At 43.9% G+C, this 27,634-nt stretch overlaps 1 protein-coding gene across 5 annotated transcripts in view; it reads left to right on the forward strand.

Moving 5' to 3' along the window:
* The first annotated feature begins 12,241 nt into the window (after window positions 1–12,241).
* atg5 (ATG5 autophagy related 5 homolog (S. cerevisiae)) overlaps window positions 12,242–27,634 on the forward strand; it is a 283,848-nt gene continuing 268,455 nt past the window's right edge. For 2 of the 5 annotated variants that reach the window (XM_060849527.1, XM_060849497.1), the window contains exons 1-3: window positions 12,242–12,332; window positions 15,750–15,905; window positions 26,062–26,189. In XM_060849527.1, the coding sequence (XP_060705510.1) occupies window positions 15,798–15,905; window positions 26,062–26,189 (236 nt within the window). In that variant the 5' untranslated portion in view covers window positions 12,242–12,332; window positions 15,750–15,797. Of the gene's footprint in view, window positions 12,333–12,627; window positions 12,699–12,941; window positions 12,961–15,749; window positions 15,906–26,061; window positions 26,190–27,634 lie in introns of those variants that run through there. The other 3 variants (XM_060849505.1, XM_060849512.1, XM_060849520.1) reach the window with 3 other exon arrangements.

A 27,634-nucleotide genomic window follows, 5' to 3' on the forward strand; every position in this document is an offset into this window, starting at 1 on the left:
CATGGCCAATTCACCTGACCCGCACATCTTTGGACTGTGGGAGGAAACCGGAGCACCCGGAGGAAACCCACGCTGACACGGGGAGAATGTGCAAACTCCAGTCGGTCACCTGAGTCGGGAATTGAACCCAGGTCTGCAGGCGCTGTGAGGCAGCAGTGCTAACCACTGTGCCACTGTGCCACCGTGCCAAGAACTATTTAAAGTAAAAATTAACAACTTTATTTCTTAAAGTATAACAGAGAATAATTAATTAACCACTATTTACAATTTCTTCCTTTAACCTATCTTTTACCTTCCCTTCTATAATACTACAATACTTCTGATAAAGCTCCCAATTAGGATTTACAAAACCACATTTCTTATCTCAAAACCAGGCAGATTTTGTGCTTCTATTTGGATCTTTTTGTGTCTTCCTTTCTTCGTCTCTGGAATTTCTGCATCACAGGTTACTGATCAAGGGAGCTATTTTTCAAGCAGTCTGTTTACATGCTTGGCTTGGCAATTTTCCTGAAGAAGGGCTTATGCCCGAGACGTTGATTCTCCTGCTCCTCGGATGCTGCCTGGCCTGCTGTTTTTTTCCAGCACCACATTTTTCAACTCTGGTCTCCAGCATCTGCAGTCCTCACTTTCTCCTCCTTGGCAATTCTCCTCCCAACTGTTCAATTTTTCCTGCTCTTATAGCCCCAAAGCATCGGATTGTCGTTGGCTTTTAAAATTGTCAAATATACTAAATTCAAACTGGATTGGAGTTTGATATTTTTTCAGGGTATAATTTAAACTGATTGGCCAATATCAAATTTGTGTTTGTCTCCAGGCAATTAGCTAATCGAGTTGTTCGAGCAAGTGTTACATTTACTGAGAACATTTGGTGCTGTGTCTGGTAGTTCTGCTGCTTCTAACTCTCTTAAAGTACACACATATCTTCATAACAAAATGTCATGATATTTTATACATTTCGTGGAATAATGGTCCAAATATCGAGTCTTTGTTTGTACAGCATGGTTTGTTTACAGAAAACATTATAGAATCATTGTCAGTTTCAGAGGAATGTTACAGAGTCATTGTCAGTTTCAGCAGCTACACAGAAGTCCATTGCTGCAGTAATTGGTTGTGATCTCAGCCCCCTACTGTACTCACTGTATACCCATGTCTGCATTGCCAAATACCAGACTAATTACATTTCCAATTTTGCTGATGACACCACCATAGTCGGTCGAATATCAGATGGCGACAAAACAGACTACAGACAGGGGGAGGGGAAGTGGAAGACCTGGGAAAATGGTGCACTGAGAACCACCTAGCTCTAAATGCCAGCAAAACCAAGTAACTCATTATTGACTTTTGGCAGGATGCTCCTCATGCCACCCCCCTCACCCCTCCTCCCTCCCATACATTAACAGCACAAAGATGGAATGAGTGCAGAGTGTCAAGCTCCTGGGAGAGGTTATCCATAACAAGCTTTCTTGGACTCTTCGTGTGGATGCACTGGCAGCAGAACTACCAGACCCAGCACCAAGTGCCCTCAGTAAGGCAGCTGAGGAAATTTGGCATGATGGCGAATCCCCTTGCCAACTTCTTTAGGTGCGCCATCGAGAGCATTCTGTCTGGATGATCATGACCTGGTATGGCAACTGTACCATTTAAGATTGGAAACTGTTACAGAGAGTGGTGAATTCAGCCTGGACAATCACAAAGGCCAACCTCCCATCTACAGAATCCATTGACCAGGCCCGCTGTCAGGAAAACACTGCCAGCATTCTCAAAGATCCATCCCACTCGGGCAATGTTTTTCTACAACCTCTACCATTGAGGAGAAGGTACAAAAGCTTGAACACATGCACCAGCTGGTTTTGAAACAGTTTCTATTCTATTGCTGTTAGAATACTGAATGGACTCACAAACTCTTAATTTTTGCTGGACCGTGTTTTTGTTTTTGCTGCTGTTTACCTATTATTTACTTATCTATGCTACTTAACTCTGTGATCTGCTTGTATTGCTCACAAGACAAAGCTTTTCACTGTGCCTCAGTACACGTGACAATAAATTCAATTCAATTCAATTAGTTCTTCCTGAGAAGGAAGATTGGTTTTCCATTACTGCAAATCTTGGGTATTAACATTTATATATAAGCAGTCTCAGGTAGTTTACATTTCTGTTGAAGGTGGTGACTGGACTCAGACTCTTTCGTAAGGTAAAAACAATGACTGCAGATGCTGGAAACGAGATTCTGGATCAGTGGTGCTGGAAGAGCACAGCAATTCAGGCAGCATCCAAGGAGCAGCGAAATTGACGTTTTGGGCAAAAGCCCTTCATCAGGAATAAAGGCAGAGAGCCTGAAGCGTGGAGAGATAAGCTAGAGGAGAGTGGGGGTGGGGAGAAAGTAGCATAGAGAACAATAGGTGAGTGGGGGAGGGGATGAAGGTGATAGGTCAGGGAGGACAGGGTGGAGTGGATAGGTGAAAAAGGAGCTAGGCAGGTAGAACAAGTCCAGACAAATCATGGGGACAGTGCTGAGCTGGAAGTTTGGAACTAGGGTGAGGTGTGGGAAGGGGAAATGTGGAAACTGTTGAAGTCCACATTGATGCCCTGGGGTTGAAGTGTTCCGAGGCAGAAGGTGAGGCGTTCTTCCTCCAGGCGTCTGGTGGTGAGGGAGCGGCGGTGAAGGAAACCCAGGACCTCCATGTCCTCAGCAGAGTGGGAGGGGGAGTTGAAATGTTGGGTCACGGGGCCGTGTGGTTGATTGGTGCAGGTGTCTCAGAGATGTTCCCTAAAGCGCTCTGCGAGGAGGCGCCCAGCCTCCCCAGTGTAGAGGAGACCACATCGGGAGCAACGGATACAATAAGTGATATTAGTGGATGTGCAGGTAAAACTTTGATGGATGTGGAAGGCTCCTTTAGGGCATTGGTTAGAGGTGACGGAGGTGGTGTGGGCACAGGTTTTACAGTTCCTGCGGTAGCAGGGGAAGGTGCCACGATGGGAGGGTGGGTTGTAGGGGGGCATGGAACTGACCAGGTAGTCACATAGGGAACGGTCTTTGTGGAAGGTGGAAAGGGGTGGGGAGGGAAATATATCCCTGGTGGTGGGGTCTTTTTGGAGGTAGCAGAAATGTCAGCAGATGATTTGGTTTATGCGAAGGTTGGTACGGTGGAAAGTGAGCACCAGGGGTGTTCTGTCCTTGTTACGGTTGGAGGGGTGGGGTCTGAGGGTGGAGGTGCGGGATGTGGACGAGATGCGTTGGAGGGCATCTTTAACCACGTGGGAAGGGAAATTGTGGTCTCTAAAGAAGGAGACCATCTGGTGTGTTTTGTGGTGGAACTGGTCCTCCTTGGAGCAGATACAGCGGAGGCGGAGGAATTGGGAATACGGGATGGCATTTTTGCAAGAGGTAGGTTGGGAAGAGGTGTAATCCAGGTAGCTGTGGGAGTCGGTGGGTTTTTTAAAATGTCAGTGTCAAGTCAGTCGTCATTAATGGAGATGGAGAGGTCCAGGAAGGGGAGGGAGGTGTCAGAGATGGTCCAGGTAAATTTAAGGTCAGGGTGGAATGTGTTGGTGAAGTTGATGAATTGCTCAACCTCCTTGCGGGAGCAGGAGGTGGCGCCAATGCAATCATCAATCTAGCGGAGGAAGAAGTGGGGAGTGGTGCCGGTGTAATTACGGAAGATCAACTGTTCTACGTGGCCAACAAAGAGACTGGCATAGCTGGGGCCCATATGTGTGCCCATGGCTACCCCTTTGGTCTGGAGGAAGTGGGAGGCTTCGAAGGAGAAATTGTTAAGGGTGAGGATCAGTTCGGCGAAATGAACGAGAGTGTCAGTGGAAGGGTACGTTGGGGACGTCTGGAGAGGAAAAAACAGAGGTCTTGGAGGCCCTGGTCATGGCAGATGGAGGTGTAGAGGGATTGAATATCCATGGTGAAGATGAGTCGTTGGGGGCTGGGGAAACAAAAGTCTTAGAGGAGGTGGAGGGCGTGGGTGGTGGGCAGTAGACTAGTAGGCAGTTATTTATGTGTATTCTCTCCCCCACCACCTTAAACTAATTTTCTACATTCTATGCCTATTGTGCTGGAATTCTGTTGGCCTCAGGCAGTATCTGTGTATGCTTCACTGTACTTTTCCATGTCATGGCACAATGGCCATCTTGTGTTAAGTGACCAACGTATGGCTTAGTGACCATCTTGTGTCTGCTTGCCCCGTGTCAACTCACACTTCAACGGTGTATGATTTGCTGGTCCGTTATGGACCAGTCCAAACCCCCCCCACCCCCCTTCAGATATGTCAAGGAAATAGCTTGGACTCTAACTTTTTTCTTATTTCAAGGAAAGTATAAGGGGCTGCTTTCCAGATGTAATTTGATTGGTCACACTACTTGGCTTTTTCACCAAAACACAATTTATTCTTACACCGAGTTAAAATACAAACAAAACAAAGAAGAATTGGTTTAACTTTAGCTCTGCTGGAAACCTTAACAGACTAACGACTAAACAGCAACTGTTCCAATAAAGTAACATTGCATAGAGATACTCTTAGCAAAGGCAAATTCAGTAAAATAGATTGTCTCACATTCAGTGTTTCTTCGGTCCAGGAGAAAATAACATCAAGAGACCTCAAAGCTTTTTGCTGTAGCAGGGAGAGATGCATAACAGCTTCCACAAGCATCTTTAAAACCCCAACAACTCAGATCTAAACTGGAAGCCTGCCTCCAACCACTCATGTTGCTTCTATTGCTCTAACTTTTAAAAAAATCCCAGGGCTTCACAAGCTGTTTATTTTATCGGCTTGGAAGAGACTGCTCATCATTTCTGTCTCAACCACACTTCACAAAAAAAAGGAGAAAATGCACCACTTCAAGCCACGGTATCATCATAGGTTCCAGTCTGCTCAGGGTCCTCTTCTTGGCCAACTCAGCATTTTGTTTCTGCTCGCCTTTTCCAATGATCCTCTGAACAGTAGCCTCAGCCATCAGACTATCAGTCCATGCTAATTCCACTGGCAAGATACCTGTCAAACCTGTGCAAATGGCCCTGATGTTCCAGCTTGTCAACTGAAGAATCGGCATCACCTCCCATTTTGTTTGTTTGTTTGCCTGGTGGGATGGATTCCATCCATTTGTTGAGCGGGTACCTAAGCTCCAGTTACCCACTGAAGTAGATAAACCGTCATGAGTTAGCATTTTACTAGCCAGCAACTTCCTAACCTGAATGGGTGCTGGCTGACCTTTGGAACAACAAACTTCCCTCCCACTTGAGAACACAGGCCATGGCTCTCATTGTCAATGCCAATCGAGTCAAGCTTATCAATTGCAACTGTTGTCTCCCATGTTGTGTTAACACTCTGTAGCATAATTGGAGTGTCCTCTCCAAGTCATGAAACTCTAGGTTCCACAAACATCAGGGTCCCCCTCTCAACTTGTTTGAGTCCACAGAAATGCAATGCACTGTCTTTGACATTTACTTGGTTGTAGGAATTGCAGGAAAGATTGCATTCTTTGACATCAGGTCAACTTTGGGCTCAGTTCAGATTTTTTTTTTGTCAGGGTTTACTCCATTGCCCTTCAAGTCTCCTGAGGTTTCAACAAAGCCGTTGGCTGTTTGACCACAGCTGGAACTTTGATTCACGAGAGGATGTTGTTGGCATGTTTAAGCCTGAATACTGCATGTCTGGAGGCCAAACATTCTCCAAGGGACAAACTTAAATATTTGTCTATCTTTTTTCATAATGCCGCTAGCCAGTAATGTGGGCCGAAAATGAAAAACAAACTGGCAAACCAAAGTGGAAAATTAGCTCTCTTTGCCACACACTAAACGAATTGGCTTGCTAAGCATGTAGATAATAGTTGTCTTGGGTTGGGAGGGTTGAGTTACAGTAGAATGCAGGGATTGAGCATCTCAATGAATCCAGTGATGGAAGGAAAGAAGCATTTGGTTGCTTTTGCCTAAACAAAGCAACTGATTGATGAGTATTATTGGTTAATACTGTATTTCTAGACTTTAAAGTAAAAAGGACTTTATTTTTTGATTTTGAGACTTTTATTTCTTTGTTTCATAAAAATAGCTGGTTAAGGATAAGATTGATACAAGTGTGGGGATATTTTCGGAGAATCCTTCTCCAGTGAGTTGTTTAATTGTCCACTACCATTGACAACTTCATGGCAGGAGTGTAGAGCTTAGAACTGATTGTTTGGTTGTGGAATTGGTTTCCTTTGCCTATCACTTGCTGATTCTGCTGTTTGGTACACAAGTCCTGTTTGATGGCTTCATCCAGTTGACACCTCATTTTCAGGTGTGCCTGGGTCTGAACCTGATATGGTTTCCTGCACTTTCCATTGAACCAGGATTGATCCTCTGGCTTGATGGTAATGGTTGAGTGGGGGATATGCCAGGCCATGAATTTGCAGACTGTGCTGGAGTACAATCTTGCTGCTGTTGATGAACCACATGCCTCATGGATACTCAGTTGTGAGCTGCTATATCTGTAGAAAATTATCCTGTTTAACACAGTGATAGTGTCACAACACAATTTTGATTACTCTTGGTATTCTGGAAGTAAAGCAAGTTTACTTATTACTATTTTGGTTACCTTTGATGGATTTTTAATCCAATATTATATATTGTTGTATATTTGTATATATAAGGTGGACTGTCACTTTAGGAGCCCATTTATATGGCATAACGATGACAGCATCAGCCATTTTGGGGGGACAAACAGCCCTCTTTAACTTGCTGCCCACAGAGTGAACACCTCTATAGTAAAGCTCCTGCTGTTTAATCTTTGGATACTCCTGGTCCTTTTTGTTACAAGAAGACAATTGGTAATGAGGATAAAATCTGTTTTGAGATCCACTGGGTCAATTCACTGATATAGCAAAAAGAAAATTCAACCCATGAGAGAGATGAATGATGCAGAGAAATTTGCCATGTGCTGCACCCTGAAGGAACACTGTAATGAGTACCCAATATAAAGGAACATGTCTTGATCTCAGGGTATAGACTCAGAAAGACAAGATAGTCTGACAAATATCTTGTTTTAAATGGGAAGAAGCGAGATAATGCGAAAAAGTTTCATGGTACACTGTGCTTCTACTTTTTAAAAAAAAGCAGGAAATTCTGACACCATTGGACCATATGATGATAATACAGAGAGATGCATAGATGACTATTATTTTCAAACGAATGAAATTGAAGCAGATATCATCATCCCTGTGTTCCTGGGACTTTTAACTTCCTCAGGAATCTGGTACAGCCAGAGAAGCAGGGCTCCAAAATTTATGAAGAAAAAGAAGGAATTCTATAGAACCAATTTTCACTGAAACCATTGGGTATTGCTGAAAGGCTCAGATTTCACAAATGCAAAAGCATGATAATGAATTTATTTCCCAGTTCACAGAACTTTAAAGGAATTTTCGGTCATTTAAAGAAGGATTCTACGAAGTCAGAGACAACTTAAATGCTGTCACAGACAGATTGCTGCATGGTTCAAGTGTGAAACAATTGAGAAGAGGTTACTGTTAGACAGGAATCCACACTTAAAGAAAGCACAGGAAATAGCAAGTGAATAGCAGGAAATAGCTTGATGGAACCTGCAGCCAAAAAAGCTCAACAGCTAAGTTCAAGCATGAGAGTTCACAAAGTGGCAGCACAGAGACAATCACCAACACAGACTCAAAAATTGTCATCACTGTAGCAAAACAGGTCAGCAGCTGGTCTCAGGAGGCCAAATGAAGAAACTGCAGCTAAACAAAAAGGAGTTCCAGTTTGAATGCCAGACGTTTAGGGTTTGAATGTCAGGTGCTAAACAGAGACACACACTGAAATTCCTAAAGGCCTGGCATTCAAACCAGATCTCCATTAATAAACGCATCAATTTGGACTCCATTTACCATTCTCTGAAAAAAAACGGAATTGGTAAGACTCATCTTAAGAGATCAAGACACATAAATAGAAAGTGGGACATAACACCAGCACTTCACCGGAAGCTCATAACGATGTTATCTTGCATGGTGATGAAATGTCTGAAAGCAGACCTTCCAGCCCAGTGAACAACCACAACCATCGGCAATCCAATTTACATGGGAATGCCAATGTGCTCTTGAGATTACCTTTGCCAAACTACAAACACTCTTTTTGTGGACACTTGCTATTTCGAACAAATAGATAACACCCTGGTAATGGCAAGACAATGTAAGAAGCATAGCCCAAATAATATACTATCATCAAAAGTGATGGACATAGTATTTTATGGCAAGAACACAGGAAGTCTAGAAATGGAGCTATATGTCACACAGAAGCTGGAATTATCCATAAGGGAATAACTGATAACAAAAAGGTTCCATTATAGCTTCACATGGTAAGTAAGATGACAACATTTTGTGTACCAAATCTCTAACACACTCTCTAACCAAGGAGTGACATGGTGGTTCAGTGGTTAGTACTACTGCCTCACAGTGCCAGGGATCTGGGTATGGCTCTAGCACTAGGTGACCATTTGTGTGGAATTTGCACATTCTCCCGTGTCTGACGGGATACCCAGTTTCCTCTCACAACCTAAAGATGTGCAGGTTGGGTGGATTGGCCATGGGAAATTACTTTGTAGTGTCCCAGGATGTGCAGGCTAGGTGGGTTGGCCATGGGAAATGCAGGACTGGGTGGAATGCTCTTTGGAGGGTCAGTGCACACCCAATGGGCCGAATACCCTCCTTTCTGTATTGTAGGAATTATAGAGTCATACAGCATGAAAAACAGACCCTTTAGTTTGACATATCCATGCTGACCAAGTTTCCAAACTAAACTCATCCCATGTGCCTGACTTTGGTCCATATCTCTCTAAACCTTTCCTATTTAAGTACCTGTCCAAATGTATTTTAAATATTGTACTGTAGCTGCATCTACTACTTCCTCTAGTGGTTCGTTCCACATATGAACTACCCTCTGTGTGTAAACTTTGCCCCACAGGTCTCTTTTAATTTTCCTCCTCTCATCTTAAAAATATGCCCTCTAATTTTGAACTGTCCTACCTTGAGGAAAATATCTTGGCTATTCACCTTACTTATGCCCCTTTTTATATTGTTCATCCCTATAAGGATCTCCCCCCACCCCACCCCACCCCACCTCCTCCCCTCTAGTGGAAAAATATCCCAGCCATCCAGCATCTCCTTATAACTGAAACCCTCCAGTCCCAGTAATATTCTTGTAGATCTTTTCTGTAATTTCTCCAAATTAATAATATCCTTCCTATAGCAGGGCAACCAGAACTGTACACAGTACTCCAAAAGTGGCCTTAACATCATCCTATACAAATGCAACATGACTTCCCAACTTGTATAACATAATTGTTTGAGCAATGAAGGCAAGGATGCCAAATACCTTCTTTACCATCCTGTCTAACTTTGAAGCAACTTTCAAGGAATTATACCTGAACCTCTAGGTCTCTCTGTTTGACAAACTGCCCAAGGCCCTACCATTAACTTTTATGTTCTGCCCTTGTTTGTCTTACCAAAATGCAACACCTTGCATTTATCTAAATTAAACTCCATCTGCCACTCTTCAGCCCACTGGCCCAATTTATGAAAATCCCTTTTAAATTTTAGATAACCTTTTTTGCTGTCCACTATATCACCACTTTTGGTGTCTTGTGCAAACCTATTAACCATGCTTCCTAAATTCTCATCCAAATTGTTTAAAAAAATAATAAACAAAAGTGGACCCAGCACCAATCCCCAGAGAACACAGCTGGTCACAGGCTTCCAGTATGAAAAACAACCTTCCACCACCATCCTCTGTCTCCTACCTTCAAAACAATTTTGTATCAAATTAGCCAGCTCTCCCTGAATCTCATGTGATCTAATTTTATTAACCAGTCTCTCATGCAGAAGCTTGTCAAATGTCTTACTAAATCCATGTAGACAAAACCTACTGCTCTGCCCTCATCTAGCTTCTTGGTCACATCCTCAAAAAACTCAGATCAAGTTTGATAGACATGCTTTCCCACGCACAAAGCCATGCTGACCTCCCCAAATACAAATACATTATAATTCAGCAAATTATTTAACAAATGTTAGTAACAAAGATGAATTAAAATGACAGGTCATGATTATGTTTTGATTTTAAAAAATTAAAAAATGGTGCAATATGTAGAATTGTTATCATAATGTACCTCTAAATCAAAATACTACGGGTGCTGAAAATCTGAAATAGAAACAGAAAATGCTGTAACTACTCAATATGTTAAGAAATATCTGTGAAGAGAACTAGGTTTTATGTTTCAGGTTGATGATCTTTATCAGATATATCTTTAAGAAAGATATAAATGCGATAGGGTTTGAACAAATCAAAGAAGTCGTTAAAGATTAAGGGATGATTTGCAATAGAGCAAAAGACAGAAGAGATTTAGAAGTTAAAAGGTTTTGTGTGACAGAAACTAGAGTGAATGAAACTCTTAGTGTTTGTCAGACTGGATATGGATAAAATGTTTCTCTGGCATGCAAATCTAGAACTAGGAATCATACAGCATGTTACAATTCAGTGTGATTAAAAAAAACTGGAAATCGAGCTCTGCTGGAGACATTGCAAAAAAATTAAAGATTTTTTAAAAATTGTATAATTTCCCAAACCTATCTTTTAGATCTATGTTGACAAAAAGCATGCACTAGATAGTTATACTTAACAAGAGCTACCATATAAATAACCAGATTATCGCCACAGATAAACAATTATGAACTATCAGTATAAAATTACTATTTAGATCTCTAATCCCCTTATAAGTTTCTCCTTAAACCCACACAGATACTGAAAAAAAAATAGGTGTTATAGGCAAAGGGAAAAACTGGGAGGCAATTTGGCGTTTCCTATTCACACTGTCATTGCAATGATTCTTATGCTGGTCTGAATACTGCTTCTTGGTCTTTCTTCTCTGGAAGCTTTCATTAGTTTGCAGGAGGCACTGGGGGACAGTTCTCACTTACATAATGGGTGGCACAGCGGTTAGCACTGCTGCCTCACAGTACCAGGGAATCAGGTTCAATTCCCACCTCGGGCAACTGTTTGTGTGGAGTTTGCACATTCTCCTCGTGTCTGCGTGGGTTTCCTCCGGGTGTTCCGGTTTCCTCCCACACTCCAAAGATGTGCAGGTTAGGTGAATTGGCCATGCTAAATTGACTGTAGTGTTAGGTGAAGGGGTAAATGTAGCAGAATGGGTCTTGGTGGGTTGCTCTTTGGCGGGTCGGTGTGGACTTGTTGGGCTGAAGGGCCTGTTTCCACTCTGTAATTAATCTAATCTCTAACTGGTTAGTTAAAAGTTACAGGTAAAAACAAGGACAGCAGATGCTGGAAACCAGGGTCTAGATTAGAGTGGTGCTGGAAAAGCACAGCAGGTCAGACAGCATCTGAGGAGCAGGAACTGAAACTAGAGGAAAGAGAAATTGATATTCTTCAGACTTAAGGCGGTTTTGGTTACAGAGAATAGAGACACTCTGTGAGTTGGTGGAGAACTAATGACAATTCTGCATCTTGTTCATAGTCCTAAGCTAGTCAGCAACCTGACAATCAGTCAAATAGTTGTTGTAGGCAGAAAGTCTTTGTTTTTGAAAGCTGGTCACTGATCTCCAGCATCTGCAGACCTCACTTTCTCCTTGCAGACCAGAGCTGAAAATGTGTTGCTGGAAAAGCGCAGCAGGTCAGGCAGCATCCAAGGAACAGGAGATTTGGCGTTTCTGGCATAAGCCCTTCTTCCTGACCTGCTGCGCTTTTCCAGCAACACATTTTCAGCACTGGTCCACAAACCAATCAGCTACTTGTAGCCAATTAAAGCTTTGCAAACTTCAACTACTGCTGGAGCCACCAGCTGTGTAAACAACGCTTACAATGAGTGTCAGGTAAATTGCTTTTAAATCATGGGTACCAGCTGCTGGTAGCTCCACAATTCTGAAGAAGAATCACTGGACTTGAAACTTTAACAGGTTTACCCCCCACAAATACTTCCAGTTCTGGAATATGGAAATAGTGCAAAAAAGTAGCATTCAGTTGGATGATCAGCCAGGATCTAATTCAGTGGTGGGGCAGGATCAATGGTCTGTTCTTGCTGTGAGGTCCCAGTCGACTTTAAAGATGCAATCTCGGCGTATTGAAGGCATACTGCCCATACTGGACCACAGCTGTTGGAGACTGGCAGTGGTGATTCCTCCAAGACGGTAGCGGCGCTGTAGCACCGCCCTCACCTGGCCCGCGCCCATCCTGCTGCCGGTAGTGATGACGTGTTTGCGGACGCAGGTTGTGCGCGAGGTCACGGCTCGTTGGGGGTTCGGCATCCGGCGGCAGGAGGCGGGCGGACCGGTACATCCGTGTAAGAAGGGAGCCGCTGCCACCGCAGCTCGGGATTTGGAGGAGGAGGGAGAGGGGGGGGGGAAAACCTCGGGTAAGATGGCAGGTCTCAAACCCCTGCGTGGGCCGCACCCGCCTCTTCGCTGTCTCTCAAGGCGGCCTGGAGGGAGGGGCGGGATTAGGGCTGTGCTCGTCCCAGGGGACTGGGCCTGCGCCTCCTTCGGTTGGAGGGAGGGGAGGAGGAGCATGCGCAACCCCGGGGGGGGAGGAGGAGCATGCGCAAGCCCGGGGGAAGGAGGAGCATGCGCAACCCCGGTGGGGGAGGTAGGGGACGTATGGTGTGCGCGTGTCAGGGTTCAGTTCGAGGTGCGCGTCCCCGTGGAGACAGGTGTGTTTACGCCTGTGCGCGTCCCCGCGGAGCTAGCGGGGTGGTGTGTCCATCTGTAGTTTGGGGGGAATTGAGACCCACATTTTGCTTGTTGAAGAAGCTGGGCAGTGGGGCGAGTGATATGGTTTATATGAATGACTGACACTTCCTTTGATTGTGGCTTTAGACCGTGAATATCAGTGTCTGACTTTGCTCACAGCTGCCCGTTAGTTTGGAGCTGTTTAGTTAATTAAGTTTCTCTGCAAAAATCAGAGGATTCCACGTACGTATGTTTGAAACAGAACAAGTTTCCGGAAGGGTTGTTGTCAAAAAAAAAGTCGTGAATGCTGTCCGAAATTTTGTTACCCTTCCTGTTTTGTTTGACGACGTCGCGTTCTGCCATCCTTTCCTTGTATGTACATGTATCTGGGCCTAGGGATGAGGTGAAGTATTGCGACTCCGATCAGAAAAGGGAATTTAGAGAACTTAGCCTCCTTATTAAATAGGACTGCTATAACCAGAGATTTTAATCTACGCAGTTTGGATTGCTTCATTATTATACATTTGAGTTTCCGATGCTCTTATCTATATTGGACTAAAACATAAATGGAGTGCAATTGGGGAGATGTAGAGTAATCCTTAAGAATTTGCGACATTCAAGTTATTGAATGGTAATATATGTGACTTTGAGCATACGAGGGTACAGCAAGCAATAGGAGAGAAAATAGTACGAGAGATTTTGTTTCAGAAGTGTTCGAGTACCAATGTGACAGTACTCCAAAAGCTAGTGTTTCCAAGTAAACCTATTGGACATTAAACTGGTCTTGTGTGATTTTTACCTAAGTGTGACAATGTTTTAAAATTATCTTTGCTATTTATGAGAACAGAGTCGCCTGTAAGTTTTTGACCTCCATGTCTATGGAAGGATGTACTAGCCATGAAGCAAATATGGCACCAAAAGAAAAGTGCTGGAAAATCTCAGCAGGTCTGGCAGCACCTGTAAGGAGAGAAAAGAGCTGACGTTTCGAGTCTAACTGACCCTTTCTCAAAGCTGTCAAGAGCTTTGACAAAGGGTCAGTTAGACTCAAAACATCAGCTCTTTTCTCTCCTTACAGATGCTACCAGACCTGCTGAGATTTTCCAGCATTTTCTCTTTTGGTTTCAGATTCCAGCATCTGCAGTAATTTGCTTTTAAGCAAATATGACAAATGTTCTGTGGACTGGTTCTTGGGTTGAGGGCATTGTCTTAGGATTTGAGGTGGCATAGATGTAAAAGATGTGAGAGGCATCTAATTGAAGCACACACAATTCTTAAGGGACTTAATAGGATAAGTGAAGTCAACAATTAGGACTCACTACCTCTGAAGAAATCAGTTTCAAACTGCAATGAGACATTAGGTCAGGAATTGGTACTTTTAGGGATAAGGGTATCAAGCTATGGGAATAATGAAAGAAAGAGGAGTTAAAAGATCAACCGTGAGTCTTTAAAAAGCAGTACAGACTCAAAAGTTTGCTTGGCCTACTCATTTTTTTAGAATCCTGCAAGATTATGAAAGTGAGCTGCTTAGTTTTGAGTGCAAAATATGAAGTAATTGCTTGATGGTACAATTCTTGATTATAAAGGGAAATGTCTTCCTTCTGTATACATTATTTGATTGAAATTTAATGTGGAGGTGCCAGTGTTGGACAGGGGTGGGCAAAGTTGGAAATCACACGACACCGAGTTTAGTCCTGACTGAAAATGTGTTGCTGGTCAAAGCACAGCAGGCCAGGCAGCATCTCAGAAATAGGGAATTCGACGTTTCAAGCATAATCGAAACGTCGAATTCCCTATTCCTGAGATGCTGCCTGGCCTGCTGTGCTTTGACCAGCAACACATTTTCAGCTGTGATCTCCAGCATCTGCAGACCTCATTTTTTACTCGAAGGTTTTAACCGAGTTTAGTCCAACAGGTTTACAGTACAGTCTTGGTTATCCAAATTTCGGATTATCAGAACAATATCTCAAGGTCCTGTAAAAGTGGCATTAGGCAACTCAGCATTCAGTTATCAGTTAAATGGCATGGTGGCGTGCATTGCTGGATAACGGAGAAATGTTTGATAACCAGAACTGAAATGACCACTTGTTTATGATAGATCAGTTATTGATTAAACAGCATGATGGCATGCATTGCTGGATAACTGAGAAATGTTCAGATAACTGGTACTCGTAAATGACCATTTAATTATGATCAGATCGATTTATCCAAACAAAATACTCCCCACCCGTCTCATTCAGATAATCACGGTTCTACTGTATTTTGAAATACAAGCTTTCAGAGCACTGCTCCTTCATCAGAGAGCTAGTTACCTGATGAAGGAGCAACGCTCTGAAAATTTGTTCTTTCAAATAAACCTGTTACACTATAATCTGGTGTTATGAGATTTTCAACTTGCTTGAAATTTAGCATTCTTACATTTGTTTTGTTGAGTGTAAGACAAAATTTTGGCAACATTATTCTTTTCAACAATGGTCAAACTGTGGTTGTTTTTCTGAATGCAAAGGATGTTAGATATCTACTCTTTCGCCAGAAAAGTATAGGAATTAAGTCCATTGTAACTTGCAAAAGGTGTGTGGATAAATACACAAAAATCAAGAAACTAGGCAATGAATTTGCTTTGACATTATCAACTGAATGGCCTAGACTGTAAAATTCAGTAATTCTAAGTCAGTAAATTAATACCAGAGATTTTTAGTTTGAAAATTTATGGAGAGATTCTGTTGCAGATTACTTATTATTTGGAATTTGAAGGTTGAAGCAAAACATTCAGGATATTAAGATGTGGCTATACACTGTAATGGATATTTGTTGTGTTCATTATGAATTCAAGAAGGTTGACAGAATGTGTTCAGGGCTGTATGCTCACTTTTTACTCTCAGGTTTTTAAGTTCAATCATGCTATGATGAATTTATTCTGGGTTAATGGGAAGGGAGAAAAGTGTTAGAGCTGAACACAACCCCAGTGTTACCCAAAGTTTCACCAGCTGAATGTACGCTCATTTTAAAATGTTTTTTTCTTTTTACTCCCAAAGCTGTGACAGGCACAACTGTCTCTATGTGCTGCGTTGAATCTTGGAAAAATGACAGATGACAGAGATGTATTACGGGACGTTTGGTTTGGAAGAATACCAACCTGTTTCACTTTATCTCAGGATGAAATAACTGAAAGAGAGGCTGAACCTTATTATGTAAGTCTGAGGAAGGAGAACGGTTGTTTGTAATCTTTGGCTTTACAGAACGGGACAAGACCATTCCAGTTTATGATGAGGCATTCAGTGCAAATTACTTCAAATTAATGTAATGTTTCATACCCATAGGCTGTACTTTTCTATATTCTGTTAATAAGTAGGGATATTTAACCATCTGATTTTGTTTTGAACAGTTTATTTGATGAAAAGCAAATGCTGTATTTGTGTCAGACAGATATTTCTCTCCTGCTTGTTGATTGTTCCTTCTTTTCTTCCACTGCCCACCATTCTGATAGAAACTGTCCAGGAATAGTTGACCCCCCTCTAGTTTCAAATGTTTTAACCGCCGGCTAATTGGCACAGGGTCAACAAAATTAAAGAGTGTGGCTCAATGATTAAAGTGGGAGAAATGGGTTTGAATTTATAGGACATTATAGACTGTAGGGAAATAGATGGTGACATCTTGCAAAATGTCCAGATTACAAAGGAGTAAGTGCTGGATGTCTTGAAACGGTTAAAAGTGGATAAATCCCCAGGACCTGATCAGGTGTACCCGAGAACTCTGTGGGAAGCTAGAGAAGTGATTGCTGGGCTTCTTGCTGAGATATTTGTATCATGAATAGTCACAGGTGAAGTGCCAGAAGACTGGAGGTTGGCAACCGTGGTGCCACTGTTTAAGAAGGGCAGTAAAGTCAATCCATGGAACTATAGACTGGTGAGCCTGACCTCGGTGGTGGGCAAGTTGTTGGAGGGAATCCTGAGGGACAGGATGTACATATATTTGAAAAGGCAAGGACTGAATAGGGATAGTCAACATGGCTTTATGCGTGGGAAATCATGTCTCACAAACTTGATTGAATTTTTTGAAGAATTAACAAAGAGGATTGATGAGGGGAGAGCAGTAGATGTGATCTATATGGACTTCAGTAAGGCGTTCGACAAGGTCCCCCTTGGAAGAATGAGTGGCAAGGTTAGATCTCATGGAATACAGGGAGAACTAGCCATTTGGATACAGAACTGGCTCAAAGGTAGAAGACAGAGGGTGGTGGTGGAGGGTTGTTTTTCAGACTGGAGGCCTGTGACCAGTGGAGTGCCACAAGGATCGGTGCTGGGCCCTCTTACTTTTTGACATTTACATAAATGATTTGGATGCAAGCATAAGAGGTACAGTTAGTAAGTTTGCAGATGACACCAGAATTGGAGGTGTAGTGGACAGCGAAGAGGGTTACCTCAGATTACAACAGGATCTGGACCAGATGGGCCAATGGGCTGAGAAGTGGCAGGTGGAGTTTAATTCAGATAAATGCGAGCTGCTGCATTTTGGGAAAGCAAATCTTAGCAGGACTTATACACTTAATGGTAAGGTCCTAGGGAGTGTGGCTGAACAAAGAGACCTTGGAGTGCAGGTTCATAGCTCCTTGAAAGTGGAGTTGCAGGTAAATAGGTTAGTGAAGAAGGCGTTTGGTATGCTTTCCTTTATTGGTCAGAGTATTGAGCACAGGAGTTGGGAGGTCATGTTGCGGCTGTACAGGACATTGGTTAGGCCACTATTGGAATATTGCATGCAATTCTGGTCTCCTTCCTATTGGAAAGATGTTGTGAAACTTGAAAGGGTTCAGAGGAGATTTACAAGGATGTTGCCAGGGTTGGAGGATCTGAACTACAGGGAGAGGCTGAACATGCTGGGGCTAGTTTCCCTGGAGCATTGGAGGCTGAGGGGTGACCTTATAGAGGTTAACAAAATTATGAGGGGCATGGATAGGATAAATAGACAAAGTCTTTTCCCTGGGGTCGGGGAGTCCAGAACTAGAGGGCATAGGTTTAGAGTGAGAGGGGAAAGATATAAAAGAGACTTAAGGGGCAACTTTTTCATGCCGAGGGTGGTACGTGTATGGAATGAGGTGCCAGAGGATGTGGTGGAAGCTGGTACAATTGCAACATTTAAGAGGCATTTGGATGGGTATATGAATAGGAAGGGTTTGGAGGGATATGGGCTGGGTGTTGGCAGGTGGGACTAGATTAGGTTGGGATATCTGCTCAGCATGGACAGGTTGGACTGAAGGGTCTGTTTCCATGCTGTACATCTCTATGACTCTAGTACCAGTACTGAGGAAGGAAGGAGGGAGCTGTTTCAGTGGATTGGACTCTACATGAATCATGCTGGGGCCAGAGACCTGGCGAAGTGCATGATTGGTGTGGATAGGGCTTTAAACTAAATAGTGGGGGTAAGTTCAGTTGCATGGAAAGTTATGAAAAAAATTAAATAGGGGGAGGGCTCAGCAGAAGTTATTTATGTTTCCAAAACAAGTAATAGGACAGTGTGGAAAGGCCCAGGAATCTAACTTGAGGCGCAGCAGAGATCGGGACAACTATGAGAAGGGGACAGTCAATGCAGGACTGAGGATGTTGTACTTAAATTCACATCATGTTGGAAAGAAGGTAAATGAGCTTGCAGCTCAGATTGAAATCGGCAGGTATAGTACTGTGGGTATCATAGATGTGGCTGCAAGGTGATCAGGGCTGGGAACTGAATATTCGGGGATTAATTGAAAGGATGGGCAGAGGAGGTGGGGTTCCTTGTTAGTAAGAAGTTAAATTTAAATTGATAGTAAGAAATGATATACAGTTGCAAGGCATGGAATCTGTGTAGATAGAGTTGAGGAACTGCAAAGGCCTCTTAGAATTGTCAGGATGTGAGGCAGACAATACATGAGTAAATGGAAAAGGGATGTAAGAAAGGTACTATTATAATAGTCATTGGGGACGACAATATGCAAATGGACTAGGAAAATCAGGTTGGTCGCGGATCCAAGAAAAGGAATTCTTAGATTTTGTTTTGGAGCAGCTTGTGGTCGAGCTTGCTAGGGAGCAGGCTGTTTTGGATTTCATGTAATGAGACAGACTTGGTTAGGGAGCTAAAGATGAAGGAACCCTTAGGAAGGCAGTGACCATAGTATGTTAGAATTCACCTTGCAGTTTGAGAGGGAGAAGCTGGAAGCAGATGTAACAGGATTACAATTGAGTAAAGGTAACTACTAAGGGATAAGCTGATTGGAGGGGAACCTATCAAGAAAGACTATGGAGTAGCAATGACAGGAGATTCTGGAGAGTACATCAGAAATTCATTCCCAAAAAGAAATGTACAAAGGGAGAATGAGGCAACTGTGGCTGACCAGGGAAGTCTGGGACAGCATAAATGCAAAAGAAAAGGCAAAGCAAACGGTGTGGTGAAGTTTAGTGGGAAGCCTTCAAAACTGAAAATGTGTTGCTGGTTAAAACACAGCAGGTCAGGCAGCATCCAAGGAACAGGAAATTCGACGTTTCGGGCCAGAGCCCTCCCTTCCTGATGAAGGGCTCTGGCCCGAAACATCGAATTTCCTGTTCCTTGGATGCTGCCTGATCTGCTGTGCTTTAACCAGCAACACATTTTCAGCTCTGATCTCCAGCATCTGCAGACCTGACTTTTTACTGGAAGCCTTCAAAAGCCAGCAGAAGATATCTAAAGAAAGCAATTAGCGGAGGGAAATCAAATGAGGGTAAGCTAACTAGCAATATAAAAGAACATTGCAGGAGTCCTTAGATATATAAAAGGTAAGCGAGTGCGGCAGAGTGGACATTGGACTGCTAGAAAATGAAACTCGAACAGTAGTAATGGGAACCAAAGAAACAGTGGAATACTGAATAGTTGCTTTACATTAGTCTTCTCAGTGGAAGGCAACATGAGTATACCAAAACTTCAGAAGGGTCGGTGGCAGAGGTGAGTGTAGTGACCATCACTATGAATAAAATACTAGGGAAGCTGAGAGATCTGAAGGTAGATAAATCGCCCAGACCAGACAGATTACACCCAGAGTTCTGAACGAGATAGCTAAGGAGATTGGAGAAATGTTGTTAGTGAGCTTTCAGGAATCACTGGAGTCAGGAAGGGTACCAAAGGACTGGAAAATAGCTAATGTAACACCCCTGTTTAAAAAGGAAGAGTGATAGGAAACAGGAAATTATAGGCCAGTTAGCCTGACCTCGCTTGTTTGTAAGATTTTAGAGTCCATTATTAAGGATGAGACTGTGGAGTATTTGCAAGCATTGTAAAAGATTAGAGTCAACATGGCTTCGTAAAGAGGAGGTCATGCCAAACAAATCTATTAGAATTCTTTGTGGAGGTAACAAACGATTTAGACAGAGGAGAGCCAGTGGATGTGATCTGTTTGCATTTCTACAGGCCTTTTGACAAGATGCTGAACACGAGACTGCCAAAAAAGGTAAGAGCCATGATGTAAGGGTCAAAGTACTGGCATAGGTAGAGGATTGGCTGACTGGCATGAAGGCAGAGTGTGGTAATAAAGAGGTTGTCTTCAGGATGACAGTCAGTGACTAGTAGAGTTCCACAGGTGTCCATGATAAGACCACAACATTGAATTCAACAACTTCAGATGATTCTAGGAGAAAGTGAGGACTGCAGATTCTGGAGATCAGAGCTGAAAATGTGTTGATGGAAAAGCGCAGCAGGTCACGCAGCATCCAAGGAGCAGGAGAATCGACGTTTCGGGCATGAGCCCTTCTTCAGGAATGAGGAGAGTGTGCCAAGCAGGATAAGATAAAAGGTAGGGAGGAGCGACTTGCGGAAGGGGCATTGGAAATACGATAGGTGGAAAGAGGTCAAGGTGAGGGTGAAAGGCCGGAGTGGGGGTGGGGAAGAGGGGTCAGGAAGAAGATTGCAGGTTAGGAAGATGGTGCTGAGTTTGAGGGTAGGGACTGAGACAAGGTGGGGGGTAGGGAAATGAGGAAACTGGAGATATTGAGTTCATCCCTTGTGGTTGGAGGGTTCCTAGGCGGAAGATGAGGCGTTTTTCCTCCAGCCGTCGTGTTGCTATAGTCTGGCGATGGGGGAGTGCAAGGACCTGCATGTCCTTGGTGGAGTGGAAGGGGGAGTTAAAGTGTCGAGCCATGGGGTGGTTGGGTTGGGTTGGTTGGTCTGGGTGTCCCAGAGGTGTTCTCTGAAACGTTCCGCAAGTAGGCGGCCTGTCTCCCCAATATAGAGGAGGCCACATCGAGTGCAGCGGATGCAGTAAATGATGTGTGTGGCGGTGCAGGTGAATTTGTGATGGATATGGAAGGATCCCTTGGGGCCTTGGAGGGAAGTAAGGGGGAGGTGTGGGTGCAAGTTTTGCATTTCTTGCGGTTGCAGGGGAAGGTGCTGGGAGTGGAGGTTGGGTTGTTTGGGGGTGTGGACCTGACAAGGGAGTCACGGAGGGAGTGGTCTTTTTGGAATGCTGATAGGGGAGGGGAGGGAAATATATCCCTGGTGCTGGGGTCTGTTAGAAGGTGGCAGAAATGACGGTGGATGATGTGATGTATATGGAGGTTGGTGGGGTGGTAGGTGATGACCAGTGGTGTTCTGTCCTGGTGGCGAGTGGAGGAGCGGGGCTCAAGGGCGGAGGAGCGGGACGTGGAGGAGATGCGGTGGAGAGCATCGTCGATCACGTCTGAGGGGAAATTGCGGTCTTTGAAGAAGGAGGCCATCTGGGTTGTTTGGTATTGGAACTGGTCCTCCTGGGTGCAGATGCGGCGGAGAGGAAGGAATTGGGAATATGGGATGGCGTTTTTACAGGGAACAGGGTGGGAGGAGGTGTAGTCTAGGTAGCTGTGGGAATCGGTCGGTTTATAGTAAGTGTCCGTGTTGATTCAGTCGCCCGAGATAGAAATGGAGAGGTCTAGGAAGGGGAGGGAGGAGTCGGAGATGATCCAGGTAAATTTGAGGTTGGGCTGGAAGGTGTTGGTAAAGTGGATGAACTGTTCAACCTCCTCGTGGGAGCACGAGGCAGCACCGATACAGTCATTGATGTAATGGAGGGAAAGGTGGGGGGTGGTGGCAGTGTAGCTGCAGAAGATAGACTATTCCACATATCATACAAAGAGGCAGGCATAGCTGGGGCCCATGCAGGTGCCCACGGCTACTCCTTTGGTTTGGAGGAAGTGGGAGGATTGGAAAGAGAAGTTGTTCAGAATGAAGACCAGTTCAGTCAGTCGAAGGAGGGTGTCAGTGGAAGGGTACTGGTTGGTACGGTGGGAAAGGAAGAAACAGGAGGACCAGTTCCAATACCGAACAACCCAGATGGCCTCCTTCTTCAAAGACCGCAATTTCCCCTCAGACGTGATCGACGATGCTCTCCACCGCATCTCCTCCACTTCTTGCTCCTCCGCCCTTGAGCCCCACCCCTCCAATCGTCACCAGGACAGAACCCCACTGGTTCTCACCTACCACCCCATCAACCTCCATATACATCACATCATCAGTCGTCATTTCCGCCACCTCCAAACGGACCCCACCATCAGGAATGTATTTCCTTCCCCTCCTCTATCAGCGTTCCGAAAAGACCACTCCCTCCGTGACTCCCTTGTCAGGTCCACGCCCCCAAACAATCCAACCTCCACTCCTGGCACCTCCCCCTGCAACCGCAAGAAATGCAAAACTTGCGCCCACACCTCCCCACTTACTTCCCTCCAAGGCCCCAAGGGATCCTTCCATATCCGCCACAAATTCATCTGCACCTCCACACACATCATTTACTGCATCTGCTGCACCCGATGTGGCCTCCTCTATATTGGGGAGACAGGCCGCCTACTTGCGGAACGTTTCAGAGTACACCTCTGGGACACCCGGACCAACCAACCCAACCCAACCCAACCCAACCACCCCATGGCTCGACACTTTAACTCCCCCTCCCACTCCACCAAGGACATGCAGGTCCTTGGACTCCTCCATCGCCAGACCATAGCAACACAATGGCTGGAGGAAAAACGCCTCATCTTCCGCCTAGAAACCCTCCAACCACAAGGGATGAACTTGGATTTCTCCAGTTTCCTAATTTCCCCTTCCCTCACCTTGTCTCAGTCCCAACCCTTGAACTCAGCACCACCTTCCTAACCTGCAATCTTCTTCCTGACCTCCCCGCCCCCCCCCCACCCCCGGCCTATCACCCTCACCTTAACCTCTTTCCACCTATTGCATTTCCAACGCCCCTCCCCCAAGTTGCTCCTCCCTACCTTTTATTTTTGCCTGCTTGGCACACTCTCCTCATTTCTGAAGAAGGGCTCTTGCCCGAAACATCAATTCTCCTGCTCCTTGGATGCTGTCTGACCAACAACACATTTTCAACTTCAGATGGTTATTCCAGTTTGACCCCTCTGTTTTCATTCTACTCTGTAATTTTATTTCATTTATTTTATTTATCTTTTTAAAATATTTTTTTCACTGTTCTGTACCTCTTATTTCTTAATTGTCCCTCTTTCTCTCGCTTCCCCTCTCTCATCACCTTTTTCCTCTCCTCTTCCCCCTTTGCTACCCTTCTCCCCTGTTTTCCATTTTGCCTCTGCTTCACCCATTTTCCCCCCCCCAACCTCCACATATTTTGTCACATAGCACTGGCTTTAGCCTTGGTCATTCACAGCTCCTAATCTCCCTATAATCTCTCTATACACTGTCATTATCACCTCTTTATTGCTACCTTTGCTTCTGGAGCCATGACTCACCTTCTCTCAGCCAAGCATATATACCTCCCTATTTCTCCCTTTTTTTTTAGCCTAGACAAAGGGTCAGTTAGACTCAAAGTCAGCTTTTTTCTCTCCTTACAGATGCTGTCAGACCTGCTGAGATTTTCCAGCATTTTCTCTTTTGGTTTCAGATTCCAGCATGTGCAGTAATTTGCTTTCATTGAGACCACAACTATTTGTATTAAACATGAATGATCTGGATGAAGGAACTGAGGGCATTGTGGTTAGGTTTGCAGGTGATTAAAAGATAGGTGGAGAGACAGGTCGTGTTGAGGAAACAGGGAAGCTACTGAAGGCCTTTGACAGGTTAGGAGAGTGAGCAAATAAATGACAAATTAGATTAGATTAGATTACTTACAGTGTGGAAACAGGCACTTCGGCCCAACAAGTCCACACCGACCCGCCGAAGCGCAACCCACCCATACCCCTACATTTGCACCTTACTTAACACTACAGGCAATTTAGCATGGCCAATTCACCTGACCTGCACATCTTTGGACTACAAAGAATACAAAATGGTAAAGTATGAGGAAATGCACTTTGGTAAGAAGAATAAAGGTGTAAACTATTTTCTCAATGGAGAAAGGCTTCAGAAATCTGAATCTTAAATTGACTTAAGAGAATCCTGAACTAGGGCTCCTAAGGTTACTACACAGATTCAGTCAGCAGTTAGGAAGGCAAATGCAATGTTAGCATTCATTTCATGATGGCTGGATAGAAGAACAGAGGTGTATTGCTGAAGGTGGTAAGGTTCTGGTCAGTCTGCATTTGGAACGTTGTGAGCAGTTTTGGGCCTTGTATCTGAGGGGCAGTGTGCTGATGTTGGACAGGTCGAGAAGAGGTTTACAAGAAATTATCCCAGGGATAAAGGCCTTGTCATATAAGGAGTGGTTGAGTACTCTGGATTTGTATTTGGAGTTGGGAATGATGAGCTGAAAATGTGTTGCTGGAAAAGCGCAGCAGGTCAGGCAGCATCCAAGGAACAGGAGATTTGACGTTTCGGGCATAAGCCCTTCTTCAGGAATGAGGAAAGTGTGTCCAGCAGGCTAAGATAAAAGGTAGGGAGGAGGGACTTAGGGGAGGGGCGATGGAGATGCGATAGGTGGAAGGAGGTCAAGGTGAGGGTGATAGGCCGGAGTGGGGTGGGGGCGGAGAGGTCAGGAAGAAGATTGCAGGTTAGGAAGGCGGTGCTGAAGTTGAGGGAGTTGACTGAGACAAGGTAGGGGGAGGGGAAATGATGAGGGAAGGATCTCATTGAAGCCTACAGGATACCAAGAAGCCTACTTAGAGTGGACATGGAGAAGAAGTTTCCATTCAGTTGGAAATAGTGAGACCTGAGGGCATAGGCTCAATGAAGGAACAGCCATGAGATGAAAAAGAATTTCTTCAGCCAGGAGGTCTCAAATCTGTGAATTCATTACTGTGGAAGGTTGTGAAAGCCAAATTGTTGAGTGCATTTAAGACAGAGATAGATTCTTGGGGGAAAGATATAAAAGAGACCGAAGGGGCAACTTTTTCATGCAGGGGGTGGTACGTGTCTGGAATGAGCTGCCGGAGGATGTGCTGGTACAATTGCAACATTTAAGAAGCATTTGGATGGGTATATGAATAGGAAGGGTTTAGAGAGATATGGGCCGGGTGCTGGCAGGTGGGACTAGATTGTGTTGAGATATCTGGTCGGCATGGACAGGTTGGACCGAAGGGTCTGTTTCCATGCTGTACATCTCTATGACTGATAATGGGATCAAGGGTCACAGGGAGAGGGCAGGGGAATGGGATTGAGTGTTCTACATCAGTGTTCTTTTGAAGATGTAATAAGGATTGATAAAGAGGGGCCAGTAGTAGTATTTGGATTTCAAAAAATATATTTGATAACGTAGCACATAGTGTTACACAAGATCAGAGCTCATGCTGTGTGTGACGTGATCGCAAGGATAGAAAATTGGCTTACTTAGGAGAAATGGAGAATTAGGTTAAATGAAACATTTTCATATTGGCACAATAGGCTTCCCATGTTGTATCATTCTTGGAATTAAGAATACTGTCATAATGAATCCCTGTAGCAGAGAAACATCTAAAGAAGGTTTATACAAAGCTTCTTGTCTGCATATGCAATCACAGCACAGACTGAAATAAATTTAAGAATGTAATAATATTGAGTGAGATGCCAGGTTTCTCCAAAAGGAGTGTAAGAAAATTAGTGAGCTTTCACCAAACTGTACTCTTAGGGATCCTCATTGCCTCAAAGATCAACACCAAACATAATAGATGTGGGAAAGATCAACTTTGTGACTGGAGGAACAGGTACACGTGGTTATACCTTCCATTTAAAAAACAGTTTAGAAAAAAAGTGATTTAAAAAAAATTGACATCTGTGACTATTTCAGATAAGGGTAAAATTGAATTTTCAATTAACCCTTGTTCAGAAAGGTTTCTCTGGATCATCTAAGTAAGAGATGTCATTGGCACTTTTAGAGATTTTTGACTGCCCATTCCCACAGAATTCCCTTCCTCACGTCCTATGATTCTGTCATGATAAAAACCAATCTGACTTTGGCATGTTTACAAGCTTAGAAATGTGCTAACTTGCTGAATTTCCTTTCAGCTGCTGTTACCAAGAGTGAGTTATTTGATGCTGGTCACTGACAAAGCTAAAAAGCACTTCCAGAAAGTAATGAGACAAGAGGATGTAGGAGAGATGTGGTTTGAGTATGAAGGAGTACCATTAAAGTGGTGAGCTTCTGTTTCATGTCATATATACATATGTTATGTTTTGTGAATTTTACAATGCTGGTTGGTCGTTTGGTTTCTGTGACTGATGAAAGTTTTTTCATAATGGAATTTTATACCCCATTAAAATACACATCGCAGTTTGCTAGCCAGGGACTCAAATATATCTTTTCAAAAAAAAAATCAACTAACTTGTACTTGGAATAAACAGGGGAGTACTGGAGAAACTCAGGTCTGGTGGCATCTTTGGAGGGAGAAACAGTTATCCTTTTGAGTCTGGTATGATTTCTGAACACCAAGCATGTGTGATTTGGGACAAATCCGATTAGTCAGCCAGCGACAGACATGTGATTGTATGTTTAATTCCGTTTGAACAGAAGTCATACTGGAGTGGTCAATATGTGTTTGTCAAAACCTGAAGAAATGCAGCAGTTCAAGAAGACCGTTCACCATCATTCTCTCAGAGGCATCCAGGGATGGACAAAAAAATAATGTACTTTTGCTGCAACTGTTCCAGATTCAGAGTCATACACGTAAAGGGTGCAGTACTCTGAATGTTATCCAATGATGCGCTAGGACACTATAAATGGAGCATTTGTCCCATATTGTAAATCTAATGTGAAAATATTGAGTGAATACTATGGAAAGTAGTAATGTGACACAGCCACACGTCCCACATGTCCTTGGATTTATCCTTGAAGTAATAATTTGCAAAAGCTTGTCAGTAGCCTCCTTTAATTGTCAAGTACTGGGAGGGGGAGGGGGAGGGGAAGAGGAAGAGGAGGAGAAGAGAGATCTTGTCTGATTACCCTATCCATGCCCCACATGATTTTGTAAACCTCCATAAGGTCTCGTCTCAGTCTCCAATGCTCCAGAGAAAACAGCCCCACCCTATTCAGCCTCTCCCTATAGCTCAAACCCTCCAACCCTGGCAACATCCTTGTGAATCTTTTCTGAACCCTTTCAAGTTTCACAACATTCTTCCCACAGAAGGGAGACCAGAGTTACACACAATACTCCAAAAATGGCTTAACCAATGTCTTGTACAGCCGCAACATAACCTCTCAAATCCTATGCTCAAATGTTCTGACCAATAAAGGAAAGCATCCAAAGCACCACCTTCCCTATTCTAATCTTCACCTGCGACTCTACTTTCGAGGAACTATGAACCTGCACTTAACGTCTCTTTGTTCAGCAACAGTCCTCAGGACCTTTATCAATAAGTATATTGGTCCTATCCTGATTTACCTTTCTAAAATGCAGCATCCATTTATCTCAATTAAACTCCAACTGCCACTCCTTAGCTCATTGGCCCATCTGGTTAAGATCCCATTGTACTCTAAGGTAACATAGAACATAGAAGGATACAGCGCAGTACAGGCCCTTCGGCCCTCGATGTTGCGCCGACCGAATCCTACCTAACCTATACTAGCCCAATAACTTCCAAA

This window comes from Hemiscyllium ocellatum, chromosome 3 (assembly GCF_020745735.1).
Source record: "Hemiscyllium ocellatum isolate sHemOce1 chromosome 3, sHemOce1.pat.X.cur, whole genome shotgun sequence".
In the NCBI taxonomy this organism is placed as follows: Eukaryota; Metazoa; Chordata; class Chondrichthyes; order Orectolobiformes; family Hemiscylliidae; genus Hemiscyllium; species Hemiscyllium ocellatum.